Genomic DNA, 26588 nt, shown 5'->3' on the forward strand with positions numbered 1-26588 from the left:
TGGTGTTGAAACAATGTATACAACCAAAACAAGAGTATATATAGCAAATCAATTAGACAGACACATACAAAAATTTTTAACAACTACCATACCCTGCTAAATGTACCTTGATATCAAAAGGACTTTTTATTTACTCATTTTTCTAAAAAGCCAAATTTGATAACATATTGGAGTAGTTGAGAGTTACAAGAATAATGCCAAAAGCTTCCATTGCAAGATATTCAAAATCTACATATTGAATGGACTGAATTTGTATAAAGAGGAATCGCATTATATTGAAGTAAATCAGTTACTATTCTGCTCACATAAAGAATTGTAATACCAGCATAGAATTGAAAATAAAGGCAAATAATAATAAATTAAGCAATAATGAAACAAGTCATAATTTAATTTAGAATGTATTTTAAATGATTAGCAATGTTTGTATAATTTCTTTTTAGCTGAGCAAACAACTGAAAATGTTAAGCTTTGAAATTCTTAAATTCATATATATATATATATATATATATATATATATATATATATATATATAAAAATTTAAATAATGCAGGTACTTTATTCAATAAAAATTATCTATTGGCAAAACCCAATAATCCTATACAACAAAGCTTAAAAGTTATTGCTACCTCAAATTATGGCAATAAGTTATAAAATTATTTCTATTATTTTTAAATTTCCTAACCCTACACAGAACAAAGGGTCAGACCTACAGCATGACCTAGAGCAAAATTTAAGAGGATAATATTGGGAAGGTCTGGGTTCTAGTGCAGCCTTGATTGAGTCACTTGACCTCATTAGAGTCTCAATTTCTTCATATGCAAGATGTAGATGTCACATTTTCCATGATAAATATGAGAGTAATGGCTAGGGGAGTGCACACTTGTGCCAGATTGGTCTGAATTCTGGCTCTATCATTTATTAGCCATGTGATCTTGAACACATTAACCACTTTATGTTTCCCTAGGTTTATGTGTTTTCCTGTCTACAAAATGGGGTAATACCCTCTTCAGAGGAACATGGAATTAAATGACATAATGCATGTTAAATGCTGATGCCAGTGTCGTGTTAGCAATTAGCTGTTTTTTAAAATGACCCTGAAATGTGGGGTACAAATGAAAGTACTAATTAAATGGATAATAAAATATAATTCCTTTTGTGCATATTAGAATTCTGAGGCAGAAAAATAGTAAGGGTTTGCCTAAGAAAAGAGAGTAAATCTATAATGAGAGCAGAAATAACAAATTAGATTATGTTTTATGTATAGGTGACAATTTACAAAAATAAAAGTTAAGATCTTAAAATCAGTTAATATTTATCTATTTATATTTTTAAAATACTTGGAAGTATCCAAATGACTACTTGAATGTCTTCAGCTGGTCATTTTTTTCTCTATAAATATTTCGTTATAAATGAAAGTAAGCTATACTTCCTCAACTTCTGCCCCTCCAAATTCTCTCTCTCTTTTTTTTTGTATCACTGATACTAATTTCAAAATCATAAAAAGTGCACAGGCACAACCCACTAAAGAATTAAACTAATTAACATAAATCTTTGAGTCTCTAAATGCACTACTACACATTGTGGGAAAATGTGCTGTGCCAGCACAGCCACGGGTTCGGTGAACCTGAGGAGGGGCAGTGAAGGATTAAAGACAAAGAGAATATGGCTGGGGCTCGGTAGATCTCCTGTGCCTGGATGAGGCCACAGAGAGGGATCCAGCCATCAAGCTGAGGCTTTATTTTATAGTCAGAGAAACAGGAGGTAGTGGTCAACATAGTTACAATGTTCTTGTGAGCTTCACTTGTTTTGGCAGCACTTGCTGCACCTCCCACAGCCCCTTAGCTACCCAGGAAGGATCTAGGGGGCGGCCATAAGGTCAAGCTTAATTATGCTAAGAGGGCTCTTCCTTCCAAGCTGGGACTTGTTTGTGGCTCTGCCACAGGTCAATCCGAGGCTTAACTCTAGAGCTGCTCCCTACAGGAAAATATCACTGTCAACTGAAATCCAATGAAGAGCATGAATTATTATCTTTAAAATGTATTTTTTTTTTATTGATTTCAGAGAGGAAGGGGGAGGGTGAGAAAGAGAGAAACATAAATGATGAGAGCGAATCATTGATTGGCTGCCTCCTGCACGTCCCCTACTGGGGATCGAGCCCACAACCCAGGCATGTGCCCTAACCCAGAATCGAACCGTGACCTCCTGGTTCATAGGTTGATGCTCAACCACTGACCCACAGCGGCCAGGCTAGTTTGGTGGATTATTTGAATGAACTTATCAATAAAGGACATAGTCACAAGTGCTGAGGCAGTCTGGAGAACCTAGAACTGTGGGTCTCTTTCTGAGTTCTGAAAATGCCAGCTCAATAGTCTGGGCGATATTACAGCTTAGAGATGTGGAGCTTTCTTTCCCAGGTGTTTAAAGAACTAGTGTCCCCATAGCTTAAATTTCCTCTCTGTATATTGGGATATAGAGACAATGATTTGCATGTCTCATATCTTAAAGCTATAAAGTGCATATTGAAATATATATTTTTCCTCTAAATTTAATATACTTTACTCAAGTATTTCACCAATTTTACTAGGTCCCTTGCTTCCTTTCCCTGAATTTATTTTAGACACTGCTTGATAAAAACAAAAACAGTTACAATGCTAAGCAGTCAGGCGAGGAATTAGTTGGTGTCTTTAAAACTAAATTTTATTTTTAAAGATTCTTGAATATGTTGTCATATAACACCCCTTGCTTTAAAGGTAATTTTTATTGCTCCTCCCTTAGTATTTTCTACTTCTTGCATGTCTTTCCAGAGATTGCACAGATGAAACTGCATGAAACCACAAAGAAATCTGAGGTTACCAAATAGCGTCAACAGGTTTTCTGCATCTGATTTGCTCTGCCTTACAGAAAGTTCCCCCAGACTTGGATATAGAACAAATGGCCCAGGATATCTTTGGCACTTAAATTATGTTGTCTATATTTGCACTTAGAAGACACTACTAAAATCTTCATATCAAAGACTGCTTTCTCCTAAGCATTTAAAATACTCATCCTTTTAACATAACAGTCTAGTTGTACTGGAAAAGAAAAGAAGCCCTGTACACCTCCATAAACCAGTCATGGCAAAAGAATGAATGCCTTTTTAAAAAATATACACGGGTTCGACGGTGTGGCTCAGTTGCTTGGGGGTTGCCCTGTGCACTGAAAGGTTGCTGGTTTAATTCCTGGTCAGGGTACATGCCGAGTTTCGGGCTCGATCCCTGGTAGGGGAATGCAGGAGGCAGTCAATCAATGTTCTGCTCTCACATCAATATTTATCTCTATCTCTCCCTCTCCCTTTAACAAAAATCAACAAAAGTATTAAAAAAATTTTTTCAAAAGAATATACATGGTGACCGTGGAACATATCAAGTAGTACATAATTACAGTGGAAAGAGCATGAGATTTGGAGGCAGCCCTGCACTGGTCTTAAAATTGAGTATAGCTCAGAACAGTAATTCTGAGCCCATCCCCTCATCTGTGACCTGGGAATAATGTCATTAGGCAGTTGTAACAATAAAGTGACACAAAACATTCAAAACACATAGCAAAATATCTGACAAATAGTTACTGAAATGTTTCCCACTCCTGCCAATGTAATAGTTCGCCTCCTGGCCTTAGTACACTAACATTTATGACTGATGGAAGCTCCACCTGGGATGGTCCATCTGGAAGGACTTACCACTGCAGTAGGGTTCAGGGAAGTACAAAAGATGTAAATATACTAGAAAATGTAACCATCTATCGGGGAAAAAATTATGGAGTAAGACTTCTTACTAAACAAGGGATTAGAGGTAAGGACTTATCCGATCATTAGGCAGTTATAAAGGGCATGCCCTTTGAAAGGTTTGTATTAGCTGTTAGGAACCTCTAGAATCTCTGAGTGCTCTCGTACTCTAAATGCATATTGAGGACAGTAATCAGAAAAAGAACTAACCCATCACCCACCATCCAGCAGGACAGTTGGTCCAAATATAAACTATGGTATCAAGTAAGGAAGGGTGTTCTTGAGTTCTCTCACTCAGACTCGCATTATGTAAGAAACAATGACAGTTCAGATAAGCTGGCCCTAGACAAAGGTCTCCCCAGAAAGGCAATTTAAGTGGGTGCTGTGAAGCAATATACTCGAGGGCAGGGGTTTTCAACCTATTTTGTCTCATGGCACACAGAAATTACTAAAATTCTGCAACATGCAAAAAAAATTTTGTTTGTCAACCTGACCAAAAAAAAAGTTTTTATTTATTTATTTACACCAGACAGCTATTATTGTGTTGGCTATTGTCATTTTTTTTTCTATTTGACAATCTAAGGGAAAACAGGTCATTGTCCCTGACCAAATAATCAGGTATTGCATGTTTTAAAAATTCTTGCAGCACATGGGTTGGCAATTGCTGCTCTAGGGCTGTACTAAAAAAGAATGAACTGAGCATAAAGGTCTCCCACATTTGAAAATAGTAACAACAACAAACAACAACAATGAAAGCCATTAAATTTTATTACTAGTACCCAAGACAAGTGTAAGAAAATAAGTATGCCAGAAGGATTTTCATATTGACTCATATTCTCATGGCTTATTTTTTGCCTCTTCTTGAATTTGTTGTTGTTTGTTATTGTTGTTGTTCTTAAGTGTTCCTTTCCATTGCCAGATTTTTGTCAATATTTAGGAACTACTACAACTATTTCAATACTCCGTAGACAGTGATGCAAAAAACCTAGAATTGACCTGATATATTTAAAAAACATTTTAAAAAATGACGTAGTAATTGCCTGTCTTAAAGAGAAGCAATGTCTCTCAACATGATATGCATTCTTTGTTGTTTTAAAAATGTATTATGTGTTATTTCACTTATTGTGGAATATAAAGAACAAAATAAATGAAAAACAAAATTGAAATTTAAACAGGCTGATACAGAGAAGAGACTGATAGTTGCCAGAGGGGAATGGGGTTGGGAGTCTTGGTGAAAAGTTGAATGGATTAAGAAGTACAAATTGGTAATTAAAAAAAAAGTCATGAGGATGTGAAGTGCAGCACAAAGAATACATTCAATAATCTATATATATATAAAAGCCTAAGTGACTGTCTGACCGTTTGACCATTCGACTGGTAGCTATGATGCCCACTGACCACCAGGGGGCAAGACGCTCAACACATAGGCATGGAAACATGGAACAGACTGATGAATCTCAGAGGGAAGGGGGAAAGGGAGAGGGTGGGAAGAGATTAATCAAAGATCTTATATGCATCCTACTGCACGGATTTGGGAACCAGTGGGGTCCCTCAGCCTGGCCTGTGGGGATTGGGCCTAAACCAGCTCTCTGACATTCCCCCAGGAGTCCCAGATTGCGAGAGAGCACAGGCCAGGCCAAGGAACCCTACCTGTGCACGAATCCATGCACTGGTCCTCCAACATCCCCCGAGGGGTCCCAGATTGCGAGAGAGCCTCTAGTATTGTAATAACAATGTATGGTACCTGGTGGATACTGGAGTTATCCGGGAAAATACTTCGTAAAGTGTGTGAATGTCTAGCCACCATGCTTGTACTCCTTAAACTAATACAAAACAATACTGAATGTAAACTGTCAAGAATAAAACTTTTAAAAATAAAAAATGTATTATGTGCATATATTTTGAATGTCCCCATATAGTATCATACAATAATCTCTATCTTCTCCTCCCACTTCCTAGAACCATTATGCTTATTCATATTGCCAAATGTAATTCTGACTGTTGCTTCCAGTGTTTTAGAGTACACCCTATGGCAGAGAGCTATTATTGTAGTCTTCACATCCCTTGGGGCCCCAAAAAGACCTTTTTAGAGAGCCTGTGAAGTCAAAATTGTTTTTATTAATACTACTAAGACATTACTTCCTTTTTCACTATTTGTGCATTTATTAGTGATTTCTCAGGCAAGGGGAACAAAATAAAAATAAAAAAATGAGACTACATCAAACTACAAATTTTTGCACAGCAAAGGAAACCGCTAACCAAATGAAAAGACAACTAACTGAATGGGATAACATAGTTAAGGGGTTAATATCCAAAATTTATAAAAAAACTTATATAACATGATATCAAAAACAACCCAGTGAAAATGGACAATGGACCTGAATAGATACTTCTCCAAAGAAGACATACAGATGGCCAATATATGTATGAAAAAATGCTTACTGTCACTAATCATCTGAGAAATGCAAATTAAAATCACAATGAGATATCACCTCATACTTGTCAGAATTGTTATTGTCAATAAATAAACAGCAAGTGTTGGTGTGGATGTGAACAAAAAAAAAGCATTTCACTTATTGTCTATGGTGAAGCAATAATTAATTTTATCAGATTTCAATTCCTGAGTATATATCTTTTTAATATTCAGAGATCATATGAGAAGTCAACACAAAAAAACTTCCTTTTGTTGCATATTAGTGTGTGACATTGCTTCAACAAATGGTACAAGTGTAGTTAGTTGCTTTTTCACATGGAATACCATTTTCTTGAAAGAATGACAAAGTATGATTCTTCAGACGTAGGTATTTGGCACACATTATTTCAAAAAGAACATTTGCCTGTTATTTTGAGGAAAACAACAAACATTTTTTTGGTCAATGATAAAATCCAAGCTTTCAAGCAAAACTTAGAATATTGGAAAACTTGTAACAGCTACCAGGAGTTTGATAGCTTTTTAACACATGGAAGATATTTTTTGATATTACTGGTAATAGTATAGAAAGGTGATTGTATAGTGATGTGTCAGCATTTGGGAGCTGTGCATAACTCACTGAACCTATATGTTCCAAACAACCATTGAATGATGATATTTACATGTGAGTAAAAGATCCATTCAAGGCACAAAATAGACCAATTGATTTCAATATACCAGGGCAAAAAATTCATTTGACTTCAGATTCTATATTTATTTATATATTTCAAATTTTTATTATGGTAAATTGCACATAAAATAAAATTTATACTCTTAACATTTTAAGTGGTAAGTTCAGTGGTTTTAAATACATTCATAATGTTGTACATCACCTCTACTGTGTAGGGGAGCTCATAGCTGGTGTATTAAATCAGGAATATGCAGATTATGAACTACTGAATGAGTAGGCACAAGCCACCACAAGAGGTTGACAGGTAGCTTCCTCAGCATCAGAGCTCCACTTTGGGGAAATGATTCCAGGGGTCATTCTGATTAAAGGCCGTTTCAAAAAACTCATACAAAAGAAGTCACAAGATTTATTACTTACAGATCCTAGAATGAGGGGGGGGGGTGGAGGGGCACAATGAGCCAGGGGAGGGGCAGTCTTCCATCCCAGGTCATAAGCCAGGGGATAGAGAACATGGTAGCAAACACCTCTTATTATAAGGTGGTTGGGACAGAGGTCACTGACTTTTCATGGGCTCAGCTCTCTAAGTGAATATTTTACTCCAGGAAAAACAAAGAAGGAACTTGAGGTAGGTATCCTAAGCTCTGGTTGTCATACTATAAAAAGCCTGGGAAGCAACTCAAAATAGCTGCTTTCTCAACACAACCACCATCCATACCCAGAACTCTTTTCAGCTTGTAAAATTGCAACTTTAAACCCAATAAACTGTAACTCCCCATTCCCTCCCAACCCTTGGCAACCACCATTCTACTTTCTGCCTCTATGATTTTGACAACTCTAAGTATTTCACATAAGAGGAATCATACAGTTTGTAATTTGTGACAGGTTTGTTTCAAGGTTCATCCATGTTATAGCATGTCAGAATTTCCTTCCTTTTAGAGGCGAATGTTCCACATTTTGCTTATCCATTCACAAATTGATGGACACTGGGTTGCTTCAATTGTTTTAGCTATTGTGAATAATGCTGCTATGAACACTAGTGTACAAATACAACCAACTTTATTTTTAATAAACAGCATTGAGGTATATTTCACATGTAATACTAGTAAATTGCACATACTTCAAGAGTACAACTTCATACATTTTTATGTATACACTAGAGGCCGGGTGCATGAATTCATGCACGGGTGGGGTCTGGCCGGCCCATCCTGATAGGGTGATCAGGCCAGGCCAGCTGGGGGGAGGTGCCATGGGCAGTTGGCCAGCCATGGCACTGTCCCTTGGTCAAACTCCTTGTCAAGGGGATAATTTGCATATTATTATATAGGATGGTAAACATATCCATTACCACCACCAGCCCCCATTAGTATATAACCTTCTATTATATAGGACGGTAAACATACCCATTACCACCCCCATCCGATTTTGTTATCCCTCATTCATTCTTCCCTGCTCCTCCCATCCCCACCCAGTCACTGATCTTTGTGTCACATTAGTTTGCATTTTCTAGTTTTAGATAAATCATAAAACTTTTTACCATTTTATATTGCCATCAACATGAAAGTTGCAGATGTTACCAATACTTGGCATAGTCAAGTCTTTATAATTTTAATCATGTGTAGTAATATCTCATTGTTTTTCTCATTTTCCTAATGACTAGTGATGATGGACTTCTCTTGTGCTTATATGCCATCTATTTATCTTTTTGATGAATTGGCTGTTCAAATCTTTTGCTCCCCCCTCCCTTTCATTTGGGATGTTTTGTCTTATTGTTGAGTTTTAAGAGTAATTTATACTTTCAAGACACAAATCCTTAGTCAGTACATATGTGGTTCACGAAGATTTTTCTCGTTTGAAGGTTGTTTTACTTTTTTTTATGGTATCCTTTGAAGCACATTATTAATTTTGATGAAATATAGTCTTAAAAGTTTTGTATTTAGATCTGATATACTTGTATAGCATGAGGTATAAAGTGAATTTTTATTGTATATGGTATTCAATTACAGCATAATTTATTGAAGTTTTTTTTTCTATAGTTGCCTTTGTAAAAATTCACTTGTCCATGTGTGAATATAGCTATAAACTGTGTCTCACTGATCTATTTGTCTAACTGTATGTCACTACCAGTCTTGATTTCTGTAGATTTACAAGATAGCTTTATTTATCTTGAGATCAGATAATGTGTTCCAACTTTATTCTTTCAAAACCATGTTTAGCAATTTTAGGCCCTTTGCACTTTCATTTGAATTTAAAATTTGTTTCTACAAACTTTAAATTCATACGAAAGTGCAAAGGACCTATCAAAAATTGGCTTTTGATATTGACTGGGAATATGTCAAATCTATAGATCTGGGGAGAACTAGTATCTTAGTATCTTACTATGAGCACAGTACCCCTATTTAATTCTTTTAGCAATGTTTTAGACTTTTCAGTGTACAAGTCTTCCATGTTTTTTGTTAGATTTATCTATAAGTACTCCATATTTTTAAATGGTGATGGAGACTTGACTTGGGATGAATATACAATTCAGTGCATGGCTGAAGTGTAGAACTGTATACCTGAAACCTGCAATTGTTAACCAGTGTCACCCCAATAAATTAAAAAAGAAAAAAAGCATTTGTAAATGGTATTTTACTTGTTTCATTTGTTGCTAGATATAGAAATGTAATTTACTTTTGTGTATCAATGTTATATTCTGTAACTTTGGCAAATATATTACTTCTAGTAGCATTTTTAATAGATTACATTGACTTTCTAAATAGGTGATCATGTTGTCTGCAAATTAAGTTACATATCTTCTTTTCAGTCTGATTTTCATTATTTTCTTGCCCTAGGAACCTCCAGCACAACACTAAATACAAGTAATGAGAGCAGACATCAGTCTGTTCCCAATCTTAGGAAGGAAACAGATTTTCACCATTATCATGTTACCTATACTCTTAGTAGATGCTCTTAATCAGGTAAAGAACTTTCTTTCCAATCAATTAATTATGTAACTTTTCTTTTACAGTTGTTAATAGTGAATTTCATTGACTTTCAAATATTAAAAACTAACCCTGCATTCTTGGGATAAATACCATTTAGTCCTGATGCAATGTTCTTTTTACATGTTGGACTTGCTTTGCTAAAAACTGTGTTTAGAATTTTTGCACTTATGCTCATGAGGGACATTGTTTTTTAGTTTTCTTTTAATGTCTGTTTCAGGTTTTAGGATCTGGACAACACTCACCTCACAGAATGAGTTGGGAAATAGTCCACCTCTTCAATTCCATGGAATTGTTTGTGTAGAATTGGACAGAATAGGCTAAAGACACTCTAGACAGGAAGCAAGTGGTAGGCAAGGAAGAACTAAAATATGTTATTTTGGCATAAGGATTATTTTAGGCTAGGCGATTTTAAGAAATAGCATACATGGGAGAAGTGCGAAAAACCAACCTGAAGTTACCCTTTGTAAAATACTCACTTGTAAGGGAAATCTTTAATTATAAGGGTGTCTCTCTCCCTGTATCCAAAAGAGGGGGATAATCTGATCTCTAGAAACTCTTATCAATGCAGAAGGCAACCACTTACATCTGCATAACACCCCCAACATCTTTTGTCTTCAGCTGATGATATTTAAGATGGTATTTTCAGCCATTTTGGCAACTTACTCATTTTTCTGGTCTTTCCCATGTATATAGTACATAAACATGTTATTTTTTTTCCTGTTAATCTGTATTTATTTACAGGGATGTCTCAGCCAAGAACCCAGAAGAATAGAAGGAAAATGATTTTTCCTTCCTACAGAGCAATAGCCTATGTCACATAGCCTACGTGTGTAATGGGGTTTATTATCTATGTTTAAATTACATTCTATGATGTAACACAGTGGCTAAGTCAACTAACAATGCATTTCTCAGAATGTATCCCCATCAAGTGGTACATGAATGAATTTATTTAGGTTACTATATTTTCTTAGATGAATAATAAAGGCTACCTAGAATGTGTTACTCTACTGTACAGGGATAAGCAAAAGTAGGTTTACAGTTGTGAGAAGCATGTAAGAAATTGATGACAATGAAGAACTCTGTGCCAAAGTATGCTTGAACATAGTAAGTAGACTATAAGAATGTGTGAAACAATAAAGGCTGGCCATTTGAGCACTAACAAGATTGTACCTAAGTGAAGTGTACCATTGTGACATTCTTTTGAGTTAATAAAAGCTATTGTAGCCCACCAGTGTGGCTCAAGGGTTGAGCGTCAACCTATGAACCAGGAGGCTGTGGTTCGATTACCTGTCAGGCACATGTCTGGATTATGGGCTCAATCCCCATTAGGGGGTGTGCAGGAGGCAGCCAATCAATGATTCTCTCTCATCTCCGATGTTTCTATCTTTCTCACCCCCTCCCTTCCTCTCTGAAATCAGTAAAAATGTATTTAAAAAAAAATAATAAAGCAATTGTAATAATCTGCATATTTTTCCATACAAACAACTGTAAACCTACTTTTGCTAACTCCTGTATAAAAATTTAATTTTCAAAATTATATGTCTCTCTACAGCAATACCTTAAAACGCATTTAATTATTGTAATATTATCATAGCTAAAAGACACCTGAATGGTGGTGAACAACACTCATAACTTTCCTCAGGTCCCTTAAAGCCATTTGGGATGCAGAAAGCATCCTTATTGCCTTTATGCCCTCTGCTTAGATTTTACTTCTGGCCTAGCAAATTCCAAATAGGCAAAAAGAAAAAGGAAGATTAACAGAAAAGAACAAATTAACAAAGTCAGTAAGTTAATTAAGAGAAAATTACATAGTATGGAAAACCAGAAATTATACCCTAGAATGATTCATTCTTTAACACAAGAAAATATGAGCATCATATTTAAAGTCCTTAATGTACTTTTACTTTTTTTAGTTTTAGACTATAAAATAATATGAAAACAAGTTATCTTATGTACTAATATTCTGCAGGAAATGGTATAATTGTTTAGGTAACCATTAGAATGCAAGAAATAATTCTAGCCCATCTGGCATGGCTCAGTAATTGAACATCATCCTATATACTGGGAGGTCATGGTTGGATTCCCAGCCAGGGCACATGCTCAGGATGCAGGCTCAGTCCCCAGTGGGGGGCATGCAGGAGGTAGCCGATCAATGATTCTCTCTCATCATTGATGTTTTTATGTCTCTCTCCCTCTCCCTTCTTCTCTGAAATTGATAATATATTTAAAAAAAATTATTCTAATCCCAGTAGTTTTAGCTTGCCTTGTGACCTTCAGAATACAGTATTAATTTTTCATCTATACAATAAAGCTGGATCAAATGATAACTAAAGCTTCTGACAGTTCTCCATGTTAATGATGCTACATTACTTATATAGCCAACCCACTTTTTTCTAAATGAAACTTCTTAAATTAGCATTTTCCCTAAAAATGGTGGAAAATTTCGAAAACGCATTGCATTTTAGAAAATTCGAATTCAAATCTGTTTCAGACTAGGAATTGAAAACAATAATTTCCTTACAAATAAATTGAGTAATTTCCTCTAATCATGTTCCTAAGAAGGTGCAAGTATTAATTAAACTTCAGAAATGTATAAAAACCTTAAGGAACAGTTACTAAAAGTAAAAATATTTAAAAAATTGTATCTTTAACTTAGTAGGTTGAAGCTTTATGTTAGGAAAAAAGCCCTATTACAATAAAAAATTAAGTAGATAACTATTTTTTGATAATCCCCTGAAATCACAGTATTTAAAAAATAGATCTCCTTTCCTCTGTATAATTCTACTACGTAACTGTTAACTCTCCTGAATTTCCAAAACTTACATGGAATTACTTTCACATACATCTCCAAGAAAAGTTTTCACTGATCAATGCAAACATGATTTATTAAATAAAGTAGAAGTCCATGCTTTATAACTCAGCATTAAATTTCTCACAGAGAAATCAAGAACAATGTTTCCTATCATCGATAGGTACCAACTGTCTTTGTTAAATCTTCCAACTACCATTTCACTAAAAAAGCCAAATTAAATTGGAGCTGCCTTTACAGATGATGCCTGTGCCTTGGCCATTCTTCGAACCAGTGCTTCTTGTCGTTTTCTCTGAATTTCTTCAGGAGAATACTTCCTATTTTTCTCTTCTTCCTCTAAAAAGGAAACAAAATACAGATACTAGTGTTATAGACTATAAAGTCATTCTTAAGATCTGTTTTAATTTTTACTTTTTTATTACCCAGAGTTGCTACATTGGTTTGGCCATTAAGTCACACTAAACTACTATACGTGAAATTCCAAGTACAGACATAATGATGTAGGCCAAAAGAAAACAAAAAATCATTGATAAGTCTGTCCCTATTTGATGCACTCTTTTCAGTGTGATAAAATTCATTTGATTAAAAATGGTACATTTTGACTACCTAGCAAATAATTCTTGTGAATAATGACATCTAATTTATATAACAAATACATTTTAAAAACGGATTTTAAATGTAAAGTAGTTAAAATATAATTAAATTAGATACCAATACTTCAAATAGTGTATTTATAAGATAAGGTATATTCATATTCACCTCTATAGAACTCCAAGATTTCATTTCAGCCATTCAGGAGAAATATTTTAGCATGATAGAATGAAATCCAACATGTCAATAAACATGTAACTCATTGTCAGGTATTATCTTTTTATTTGGAGGACACATATTATATAAACATTAGAAAATTATTTTAAAAATAGCAAAATATATGAATAAATTCTTCAATTTGAATGTCTTTTTAAAATATAAAAATGTGAAGCATTCTGATATAGGTATATTCTTATGCATACTTTAAATAGACTACAAAATAAACAATGTTTCAAATTAAACAAATGAAAATAGAAAGTTCTATTTTAACAAATCATCCAATTCTATCTATGCCAAAATACTGAGTTCTAATATAATGAATTTAATTCAATAGTTAAGTCACTTTGAGCTAATGTAATAGATTATATTAAAAAGAATCAAGCTTTAAATAGCAAACCTATTTCCTCATTTAAATGCTTTAAAATTAAGACCATCACCTTAATACATCTTTAAATGACCTTGTATTGTATTCGTAAAACTGTTTATGTTGTAAAATCTGCCTTTCAGAGAAATAAATAAGAATCTGTAGTATATCAGCAGCGAAATATTATTTATACTGACATCTAAATAAAGGTTCATAATTTGTTACAAGGCATTTGTCTTGTTAACTAAGAGAAATATGTCTAAAAATATATCACCTGTCTTCCCTTTCTTGGTATAATCTGAATGGGAGTGGGTGTTCAGGGTAAGAGATATGTATTTCGAGTAAACTCCCTAATGACTCTGATGTCTTTTATTTCCTAAACTATTTATCTCAGAGTATAGCTTTTTTTTCCTTACAGAAAAATACAAGATGCTTAAAATTATCCAGATTAATTATCTAATATTTTAGCCTCAAGCCTAAGAAACACAAGAAACTCAGAATACATGCACACACAGTTTACATTCAATTGACCATAAGTTTGGAAGGAACACAGGTTAATAATCCATGACGACAGAAAAGAACATAGCTCCCTAAAATGGGCCTTACAGTTGGCTTGGTGATATTCTGGAAAATAATTTCAAAGGATATAATAAAATCACACCATGAAAATTTGATTTAGAGAGAGTCATCCATTTCTCCCATCAGCCCTTCCTTTAACTCAATCTGCAATAAAAATACATAGCAAAGTCTCAAACTATTGCAAGGTACAAAGCAAGAGTGACTCTTAATCTTAATCTAAAGCAGGGGTCAGCAAATTTTTTGTTGTTGTTGTAACAGGCTAGAAAGTAAATATGCTAACCTTTGCAGGATATATAATCTCTTAATCTAACTGCTCAGCTCTGTCATTGCAGCCTGAAAACAGCCACAGACAATACATAAACAAATGATGTGGCTCTGTTCAAATACAAATTTGTGTAGGGACAATAAAATTAGAATTGATTATAATTTTCAAAAGTCACAAAATATTATTCTTCTTTTGATTTTTCAACCACTTATAACATGAAAGGCATTTTAGCATGCTGCTGTACAAAAACAGGCCACATAGGATAGATTTGGACAGGCCATGGTTTGCCAAACCCACCCTGCCTTCAAGGAATGAGGTTTTTAAATGAGTTTTGTTTTAAAGACATCTGCTGAAGAGCAGTTTGCTACATAACAAAGTAAAAGGAAGTGTAAACAATAGAAAATATCAACAAGTTTAATATTCATTAGAATATTATACACTATACTAGGAGCCCGGTGCATGAAATTTGTGCATGGGGGATGGGTGTCCCTCAGCCTGACCTGCACCCTCTCCAATCCAGGACCCCTCGGGATATGTCTGACTGCCAGTTTAGGCCCCATCCCGCACATCCCTCTCAAAATCCGGGACCACTGGCTCCTAACTGCTTACCTGCCTGCCTGCCTGATCACCCCTAACTGTCTCTGCTGGCTGGCCTGATCACCCCCTAACTGCCCCCGTCGGCCTGGTTGCCCTCTAAATGCCCCCCTACCCCCCGCCGCCAGGCTGGTTGCCCCCCTAACTGACCCCTGGACTGGTCTCCTCCTAACTTCTGGAAGGAAATCGGACATCTGGAAGATGTCCAGTCGAACCGTTCTAATTAGCATTATTACCCTTTTATTAATATAGATGTCCTGGCTGGCGTAGCTCAGTTGGTTGAATGTGGTCCCATGCACTGAAAGGCTGCCTGTTGGATTTCTGGCCCAGGGTGCAGGCTTGATCCCTAGTAAGGGTGCATAGGAGAGGCAGCCAATCGATATTTCTCTCTCTCTCTCTCTCTCTCTCTCTCTCTCTCTCTCTCTCAAATCCATTTAAAAAATTAGAAAAAGAAAAGAATATTAGATGCTATAAATCAACTCAAAGGGAAAACTGTTAAGGTAAATTGGAAGGCAGATTATTCATCCATAATGCAGACAGATTAGTAGGTAAAAGTTTTGGGAAAACTCAAATATTCTAGAGATTTAGTCTTTAAAAGAATTATAATTATATGTTAATGTATCATTTTGGGAGTATGGGTCAATTAATTACACTTATTTGAATATAAATATTTTAAATTGTTATGGATTTGACAATTATTTTGTGTTTTTTTAAAACATTTTTTAAATTGATTTTTACAGAAAGAGAAAAAGAGAGGGAGAGAGAGTCATGGATGTGACAGCGAAACACCAATTGGCTGCCTCCTGCAAACCCCCTACTGGGGATCCAGCCTGCAACCCGGGCATGTGCCCTTACTGGGAATTGAGCCAGCAACCTTTCAGTGCATGGTATGACATGCAACCAACTGAGCCACACCTGCCAGGGCATAGACTGAAAAATCTTAAAGTTTCAAAATATCTAGCTTGGGCCATATTATAGAGATATATTATTTGTCAACATTAATAAGAATATAAATTGATGTAACTTTTGGGGGAAATTTGATGATAGCCATCAAAATTCAAAACATTCTCCTTCATTAATTTTTCAGTAATTAACAAATATAATCTCAAGAGTATACAGAAATTTATGTAGAAGGATATTCACTGGAGGATTGTTTGTAATGTAAAAAACTGCAGCCAAACTACACTTCCATCAACAGAGACACAGTTAAATAAATTGTTACATACATATAATGACATACTATACCGTGTGTTAAAAGGACTAAAGCAAATCTATATGTACTACAGGAAATCATAGTTATATTAAGTGAAAGTAAAACCAAGTTGCTAAATAGGGGGTATATAGTATATAATTCCATCTATTTAGATAAATCTATAGGCATACACACACACATTTTTATACACACACAAAAATGTTACATGATGTATTTCCAAACTGTTACCAGTGCCGTTTCCTGGGAAATGGTATCGGAAAAGAGAAATAGAGGACTTATATAACTTTTTTTTTTTAAAGTGGAGGGATGACTTAAATAGGAAAATTTTAACAGTAATACCAACAAAAACATTATCTAGAATCTAAACCGAAAACAAAGATCTAATGTTAAAAGAAATGAAAAACTTTCTCATATTAGCACTAATCTACATAACAAGTAAGGAGTCTAATGTTAGCTCCAAGTGAGGGAGACTAATTTAAGAAAATCTATAATTACAAGTGAGTATACTAAATACTGTAACAGAAATTAGCACCGGGTATTGGACTAAGCCAGAGAAAGTGAATGTAAATCATTCTGAAGGTGGTTAAAAACACATTGTATTTTTTAAAAGCAAATGGAAAATGGCCTGGCAGATTTGGTATAGACATGTGGGTGCACTATTCCGGGCAAAGGAAATAGCATCTGCAGACGGAAGGCTATGATCAAGTATTGGGCATTAAGAAGTACTAGTAGTTAGGCCAGACATATTCCCTTTTAAAAAAATATTATGCTATCAGTGAATAACAGACCTTTTACATTATATTACATGATGTTCACTCAAATATTTATCAAACATCTTCTAAGTGTCAGATACTGTGGTAGGCCAAGGTACTCACTGATAAGATCGTAATCAATATTTAATTGTAATTTTAAAAGGTGAAGGAAATAAGTGATGATGGAAAATTACAAGGAAAAGACTCACCTACAGATTGTTCAAGGAAGGCCTCTGTGCGAGGGTAGGTAATATTTAAACTGAGACCTAAGGATAAAAAAGCACCAAAGGGTGGGGTGGGGGTGAAATGTTGGGAAGTAGTTTTAGTTGGGAATAGCACAGTCAAAGCTCTTGAAATAGGAAAGAACCTATTTCTTTTGAGGAACTGAAAGACTATTGGTATAGTTGGAGCTTAGTAAGTAAAGGAAAAAAGAGGAGAGGCAGGTTAAAGAGAGATAATCTAAGCCTTAGATAACAGTGTCAAGTTCGAACTTTACTTGAAATACAGTCAGCAATTGAAGGCTGTCATTAAGCATAGGAGTGCAGTTTACCTATTTGTTTGTAAAAGGTTCTTCTGCTGTTTGGAGATCAGAATTGAAATGGGACAGGTAAAAGAACTGCAGTAGTCTAGTCAATAAATGTTGGCTTGGAAAAGGGTGGTAATAGTAGAGAGTGAGAAAAATGGACAATTTTGAGATATATTTTTTTGTGGTAGAAAGAATAGAACATGTTGATGGAAATGAGAATTTGGGAAAAGAGGAACTGGCAGAATGAAAGATGACCGGTTGTACTGAGTAAGTAATTAGAATTCTTATTGCAACTAACAGAGTTTTATATCAGCCATTATACTAGAAGAGGTATTTAATGAAAATGTCCTACATTTTCAAATATTATTCACCTTAATGTTCTGCTAAACACAGTAAGATTATTCAAGTTTTAAAACAATGAGATATTTCATAAAGTCTCACACAGTAATATATATATATATTTCTAAAGTATGACTTTTCACAAAATAATTCAGAAAACATTGAACAAGTATTTACTGAGTGCCTACTATATGCTAGTCACTGTATTAAATGCTGATAAAGAATTTGATGCAGTCTTTTGAAAACAAATCGCCCACTCTTCGTATATTACAACATAATTATTTGTAAGAATCACGTTATGACATAAACATCATAATTTTTACATGTTATGCAAATTCAATACAACAAAATAATAGTTTGGCTACTTTCCAAGATGATAATCTTTCAAAGGAAATGATTTGATACATACCTTTTGAAGGTAGTTTCAAAGAGTCAGGTTTCATCAAAGATTGCTGTTGAACAGCCTTCCCACATAATGAGTTGACAGGAATTTTGTTTTTCTCCAAACTCTGTGTAATTTTGGAATCAGAGATGCTTTCTGGTATACAATTTTGATTAATCTGGGAAAGAATCTGAGAATTTTTGATCTTTGTAAACCTGTACTTAGAAAACTTAACTGTTCTGTTAAGATCATTCTGAGCTTCATCTGTTATGGTCCCATGGAACAGAGGCCGACTATTCAATTTCTTCTTATAAGTAGCTATTTCTGTACTCATATGATCTGAATTCACATTCAAACTTGAACTTCTTATAAGAACCGATTTGGAACTATTCACTTCTACTGGAACACCAGTATTACTCCAAGAGACAGGCAAATTATTGATCAGACAACTTGAGTTCTTAGAGTATATAGTCAAATTTGTTGTCGCACCTATAAAACTTGGAGAATTTCCACAAATTTCCCCTTTCTGCATCTTCACTGATTTATTTATTTGTGAGCTACCAGTCGATGATGACTGTGCTGAAATATCACTCAGATTCAAATACGTTGATTGCACCAACTGACTTCCTTGTTTAGATGTAGTAAATGTGTTTTTGGCTCCATGTTTGGAACTATTATTAATGTCAAGTATACTTTCTGATGTCTTGTTGTCCTTTCTCATGTCTTGCTGCTGAGTTAGTCTTTCAATATCATCACATGCTTGGTATAATAGGTCATCCTCTACATCATCATCTTCCCAGGTATTCTCTAATTGATGACATGCTTTAACAATTTCATTGGCAAATGATGGGTCATTCCAATCATCAGAGAAAGAATCCGTATTTGATCCATTAGTCTGATCTGCAATGTCCAAAGCAGCAGAGTCAAAAGGAACTATATTAGCAGGCGTCTTAAATGACTGATTAAAAATTGACTTATTTTTCTGTTCATTAGAATATCCTGTGTTCAAAGTAGACTTTTTTTGAGAAGTATTTACATTAGAAATAAATTTAGTTTGAATAACTTCTTTTACTTTTGTCGGATCGGATGCAACTGCACTATCTTGAGTTTTGCCTTGAATGATTTTATTAAAAGATTTCTCAAATTTCACTTTATTTCCAATGGATTGTAATTTGTTTGGTTTACCATTTGAATTTGGTAAAAATCTGTATTTTCTAGCATCTATTAATTCATTGGTATGTATGTTTGAAGAAACATCTAAAATTTTTGAATCTCTAAACTCAGCATCTAGACTTATATTCATTCTTGAGTTACTTTTACCATTTTTACTGTTAAATATACAAATGTCTTTTTGATCAACCCTCTGGACTGTTTCAGGAGCAGAAAAAAGTTCAGATCTTTCTACATTTTGTGTAACAAAAGGTTCATTATTTAGTAAGTTTTCCCATTCGTCCTCAAAATCACCAGTAGTAAATACATCCGTGTGCTTATTAAAAGCTTCCGGCTCCTTAGTACTGGAAGTCACATATGATTTTGTCATTCCAGGAGTATCTATTTGATGAGAAAGTGATGTTGGGGATTTGTTTCGTAGTTTTTCAGTAACTTGAGTTTCATTACTAATGATTTTCTCCTCTTTCAAAGCACTTTTCTTTCCAAAGGTAGTATTAACAGTGCTCCATAAGGCATCTGACAGATCTTGGCTTAACTGTCCACTACACTTCTGAGTAGAACCATCAAAAATGGCATTAAAAGCTGCTTCAGCATTTTGGTCAAATGGCTTCTGACTGTGATATTGATCATTTACCACAGATACCTTGGTGCTTTCTTTCATTGGCTTCTTTATTACACCATTATCTATTTCAGGAACTATCTCATGTAATAACTGCATCTGTACATTATCTTTATAATTATTTAAAGTCTCTGCTTCTGAAATCATCTGGATAAAATCATGATTTCTCTTGTTTTGCTCTTGAATCACATCTAGCTCTTCCATATTTTTATCAAATTGCTTAGCCAATTTCATAAGTTCTTCCTCTTGATTTTGTGTTTTTAACCTAGACAAATATGTTAAAAATTATGAGAAAAGTTCTAAGAGTTGTTATAAATATTCAATTGTTATTTGACATATTTTAATGTTAAAACATGAAAATTTTAACACATTATAATTAAGTACAAAATTCTACACGTCAAAATTAAGGAAATGTTTTTGATATAATCACAAAACCAAATCAATTATTGAAAATATTTACTTCACTGAATGTCAGAAAAAAAACTAAAAAGTTTGAATTTACTTTGTGCAGCTGATTTTTGCTCTTGATTTTCCTTTCGCTACATGAGGAGTACAAGGAATAGCAGTTTCACCAATCCACACGCCCAGCATGGAGTCTGTTGTTGGTTTTTCATCCTTTGGCAGAAAGGGAAAAAAAGAGGTGTAAAATAAAATTTAAAAAATAAAAAAGAGAGAAAAAGAAAGTAAAAAAGGAAACTTTAATTACATTGATTTATTTTCCTCAAATAATAAATTCTGGTAAGGTGATGGTTACTAAACAATCTCAAAACAATAAGAAGCTGGAAGATATAATGAAAAGTTGCAAAATAATACATTTATATTTTAGGGAATGAAAATATTCAGAATTGAGAATTCCTTGTTTTCAAAAAAACGTTCTAGTGATTTATTTAATAAATGTTTTTTAAATAATAAAAGCATTTTTATCAAAAGAAAGCTGATCAACTTATAAGATATTCATAAAAATAAACATTAGTATCAGAAATAAACTGTGAGCAGACATCATGATTTAAGAATAAAGACACATGCCCTAGTGGTGTGGGTTAGTGGATAGAGTGCCGGCCTGCGGACTGAAGGGTCCCAGGTTTGATTTCGTTCAAGGGCACATGCCTGGGTTTGTGGGCTTGATCCCCAATTGGGGGTGTGCAGGAGGCAGCTGATCAATGATTCTCTCTCATCACTGATGTTTCTATCTCTCCCTCTCCCTTCCTCTCTGAAATCAATTTTTTTTTATGAAGAGTAAAGATACGTGTAGAATCCTTTCTGTGTCACTTGATTCTTCAAATTTTCCATATCCCTATTACAATCTTTATCTAAAATTGGACAGTCTACGTTGACCTGAATTAAGAACACTTACATAGAACTAAGATCAGAACTGAGTTAGAGAAGTATAATATCAGAACTGATGCAAAGAATAAGATAGAGAAAAAGCCATTTAGTCCTGTATATTTTTGTTATGACTTTCAATTACTTGATCATGTAAAATATTAGAGAATATGTTTATGTATTAGTTATAAACCAAACCAACACAAAAAAATAGGTTAACTATTCTCTACTCTATTTTTATAATACCTATAATGAACATAAATATCACATAAGGTAAAAATAATCTTATCACTAGATTATAGGTTACTTGAAGGCAAGAATTATTCTTATGATAGTTCAGCATCTATCTAGCAAAATGCTGGACATAAAGATGTCAGTTCATGGTTATTTACCAGAATCCTTAATTGGTCAGCAGTTTTCTTAGATGGCCAGTTGATCCTAGTAAATTTTAGCTTTGCAAAACATTAAAAACCAACCAAACAACAAAAGCGTTAATTTTACTTTCAGTATTATTTTTTCCCCCTTTGTTTCAATAACCTTGATTTAGGAAAAACAACAGTCTTAATGATTTAATTATGGTTTTCTTTTTTGCCCATTTAGCAAGTAATTTTACATTCCTTCCAATTTTTAGAGAATAAAAGTATGATAATTTTATATATCCAATTTTACATGGACATGGGTACTTTGTATACAATTTTTATACTAATTGCGTTATATTTTTAAAATGTCTTCATTAATAAGTACACAATACAATCCAGGTACTGTATTAAGATATCTAAGCACTATATTTAATCCTAAAGAGTACACACTGTGTAGTTAAGAAACGACTGGAAAATATACCGCCCATATTCAAATAAACAACATTACATAAAAAGAATCCTTGAAGAAAGTGAATGTCCAATTAAAATGGAAGTGCATATATTTTTAAATGCCATCTCTGAAAATATTAAGTTGATTTAAATAATTATTTGAGGTTAACTCACCTAAAAATAAACATGAATATGTCATTTGTGAATACTTTTTAAAGCTTTTAAAAAGATCTTGATATTACCAAAGATTTATGTTTTAAAAGTACTCAGTTGAAAAGGTAACATTTAAAAGCAACTAATTTCACTGTATTTTTTTCTTATACACAAGTTACCACTTGCATACTGTTGCCATTTCTTTATGTGAGCTATTATTTCCATCCCTCTTAGGTAGAGTCCATTAATTTACTCAACTATCTTTTTATCACTATTTAGGCTGGCCAGCCCAAACACATTTTATTATGCTTCTTTCATGTGAAACTCACAATTAATGAAGATCTATTGTTAACTCATGAAGTAAGTAGTATTATGGCATAAATTCTATTTAACTAATGAACCATATGGAAAATAAATTTCTATGACAAGTCAAACATGGAATGTAGAGCTAGTACCAACAGAGTTGTTTTGACTATCATAGTTGTAATTTGGGATATTTTATAGCCATAAGAGAAGCTTTATTTCCTGTCTTCTTCACCTGGATTATGCTGATTCCTTTTAACCACAACTTGGATCAGTGCCATCTATTGTTTTTGGTCAACATAGTCACTATCCATGGTTGTGTCAAAGAAAAATAGCCTACTTCCTATAGAAAAGACACTAAGCAAAAATTGGAAAAAAGAGAGGAAAGTAAAGTCAACTTCAGCACAGAGGTTGACTTTAATTTATATTTCTATTTCACTCAAGCAGTACAAGAAATTAAAGAAAAATAAACTTCTGCAGATGATACTATTACAGCAAATAATTTAACTGTAACTTTAACATAAATAACTTTAACATAACCTTATATTTACAGTGTTCTATAGTTTACAAAGACTTGTTATCTAATATAACCTTCATATTAATTCAATAAAGAGAGCAAGACAAGTAATTCTAGTTTATGGCTGAATGAACTGAAGTTCTAAGCTTAAGTAGCTTGCTTGGGGTAACCCAGGAGGTGATCTGAGAACTAACTCCAAATCCAGTGTTTTTCCCACTTTTACAATGTTTCTTGATGATCTTGTAAGTCAACAGTATTAAGAGCAGTTCCAATGGAGAAAAGTTGTGCTACAGTCAATACACATTTACCAATCATTAAAAAAAAACACCTTAAAAGTTTAAATTTCCATTGTCTGATTCTATTATTTTAGCAACTTGAAAATGGTGCCATGTATTGTTAAACAATACTAAAAACAAAATAAACACAAAGCTCTAGTCAAAAGCATCACTCTAGAAAATTAAAATAAGGTGACAGGAGATGATTTGACTTTGGTTGGTGGGCACACAGTGCAATATACAGAGCTTGTAACATAGAAACACACACCTGAAACCTATATGATCATATTAAACAATGTCACCCCAATAAATTTAATAAAAATAAAATCTAAATTGAAAATTAAAATAAAACATTTTTCATATAAATGAACTATACAAGGGCTCAGTAGCATAAAGTAATTATAAAACTAGTAATATTTACCTGAGGAGCAATACAATTAACAATATGTGAGATCTCATCACTATCTGTGTTGTAAATCTTTTTTTTCCTTCCTTTACCTAAAGAAAGAAACACATTTCTATAAATGTAAATAAAAATATTTTTAAAAATAGTGGTCATTTCTTAGAAAACAAGTTTAATTAGCACATCTATGATAGCACATGTATATCACAGCAATACAATCAGATAAGATTCTCAAAAAAACACCTACTGTACAAAATTCATGATGTTGTTCCCCCAAATGAAATTCAATAGTTTAAATCCTAAATCATTTCTCCAATAGTTACCCAGATAAAAATGTTAATAACCAATTACCTAACTGTTTGGTCATTGGAGAATTCTGATCCCAAAATATATCAGTTAGTCCATCTGGATCATTAGGAGAATTGAAGGTAGATGACAACAACTCCATTTTCAGCACGCTCTTTGGTGTCTCATACTTTCCTATATAAAATAAGATTAAAAGAGCAGTTGTTGCATCTTAAAGCACTGCTTCACAATACCCCTATATCAAATAATAGCTTTTAACAAGATTACTTTCCATAGTCCAGTTATCTAATTTTCCCCCAGAGATGACTTAATATAAATTTTCACCACCGAAATGTTTGTTTCACATAAAAATCCTTCCAATACCTCCCAAATTTAACAGTATAGACAGCAAGTACTTTAAAGCAATCTAGTAGGCCTATGGATGTAGAATACTGTAGGCCCTAGTCACTCCATTCATTACCACTGGAACTTGGAGGCTTTGGGAACCACCCGTCATGTATAGATACATTGCAACCCTCCAGGGCATCCCGACAGAAACTTCAGTACAAGCCTGTTTGGCCCGCTTTCACCAACTCTGTCCAACCTAAACCAACTGCTTCCAACAGCTTTAGCGACCCACTTCTTGGGAAGTTCTGTCCCGCATCGCTTTAAAAAGTTCTAGAGATTTGTTTTTGTTCATTCGGGCGTTGCTTTGCGCCAGTCAACAAAAGCCATGTTTGGAGAGCACGCTCTAGGAAAACAGCTTCAGTGTGGGGTTCGGTTCCCACCATGATTTATTAGAGATCTTTCAAAAAATGGGACACCAGAAATGGATGGGAATGAAATATACTCCAGGGCCCTCCGGGGAGGGGAGGCCTCCACAGGCACTTCCGGTTCATGCCCACCGAGGGGGGCCATCCCCAGGGCCCCGCGGACACGGAGAGCTATGGCTCTGCAGAGGGTCCCTGCGCTAAAGCCAGTCGGGGCAAAACGGTAAGCGGAAGGAACTGCCCGGGAAAACGCTGGAGGCCGTTCTCCTCGCTCCGCCACCGCTGACTCCGAGCAGCAGCCCAGAAATGAGCCGCCCTCCCTCCTTCGGGGGAACCCCACACCCCTGCTCCTGGGGCAGGAGCGACAGTGGGTGATCAACCCGAACGGGGCAGTGCTCAGACTCGGGGACCGAGGCCAAGGGGAAGTGTCCCGGGTAAGTTTGGGGCTCACGAGGGGAGAGGCCCAGAGCAAGAAAACACCCCGCAAACCCCCACCCCTCCACTCCCATCCCCTGCCCCATCGCCGGCTGGGCTGTGGGCTGCGGGGCCTGGGCCCAGAGAGGCCACGTCTCCCTCCCGGGGTTACTGTTACCGCAGGAAGCGGCTACTGAAGGCGGCTCTGGCTGCGGCACGGGCGGGAGAGGCCCCTCTCCGCCGGCCCCGCGGAGCCCCGATCCCCGGGCCGACCGCAGCCGCCTCTTCCCGGACTCGACCACCGAGCTGCATTCCTCAGCCGCCGCCGCTTGGCGCGGCGTGTTCTTCGGGCCAGGGCTGTCCCCAAGCTTTCTTCGCCGACTCATTGCCTAGGACCCCCTCCACCAGCCTTTTCGCCTTTCACATTTTGCACGGGAAGCGTAGAGCCGTGGAATTACAAAAGCCACCCGGCGCTAACGGCCGCCGCCATTTTTGACCGTGGCGCGCCAGTCAGAGGCAGCCGCTGATTGGCTGCGTCTGGCGAGGGGCGGGGCGGCTAGCGTGCGGCTGGCGCGCGCTTGCGCAGTCCGACCCCGAGCCTGCTGGGCTCCGGTCCGTCCGCAGGATTGGGAAGGAGTGTGTGAGGGGTAATGGTGTGGGCGGAGCTGACAGTGAGAACGTGTGAGGTGAAAAGATTTAATCCACTGACAGCTTTTTATTGAATTTGCAACTACTCTTACCAGGACATTACTCACTCAGATTATTGTGGGATTTAGTATTTTCAAGAAATAAAAGGTATAGATAGATTAGGGAGGGAGCAACAAAACTATTTTTTTTCATAGATAATAACGGCATAGAAAAATCCAAAAACATGTAGGAAAAATGATTAAATTCGTAGATTAACAAAGTAGCGGGTACAAAGTCAATAGTCAAAGATCAACTGTTTCCATAGATTAATAAGTAACAAACAACATTGATGTGTTAAAGAAATACAATTTATTTTAGCATGCAGGGTATCAAGTAACTTGGAATAAATTTAACCAAAGATTGCAACAACCCTACAGAGAGT

General features: G+C 35.3%; 1 protein-coding gene across 1 annotated transcript; it reads right to left on the bottom strand.

The window, feature by feature from the left end:
• Positions 1-12712: 12712 nt before the first annotated feature.
• On the bottom strand, positions 12713-26019 carry ETAA1 (ETAA1 activator of ATR kinase). Its single transcript, XM_081100870.1, has 6 exons — positions 25698-26019; positions 24402-24530; positions 24069-24145; positions 20770-20882; positions 18506-20532; positions 12713-12990 (listed from the first exon to the last, which is right to left on the bottom strand). Exons 1-6 carry the CDS (start codon positions 25903-25905, stop codon positions 12872-12874), a joined length of 2673 nt encoding a protein of 890 aa, XP_080956996.1. The 5' UTR covers positions 25906-26019; the 3' UTR covers positions 12713-12871.
• Between the last annotated feature and the right edge of the window lie 569 nt (positions 26020-26588).

Source organism: Myotis nattereri, assembly GCF_964212035.1.
Source record: "Myotis nattereri genome assembly, chromosome: 10".
NCBI classification, from domain to species: Eukaryota; Metazoa; Chordata; class Mammalia; order Chiroptera; family Vespertilionidae; genus Myotis; species Myotis nattereri.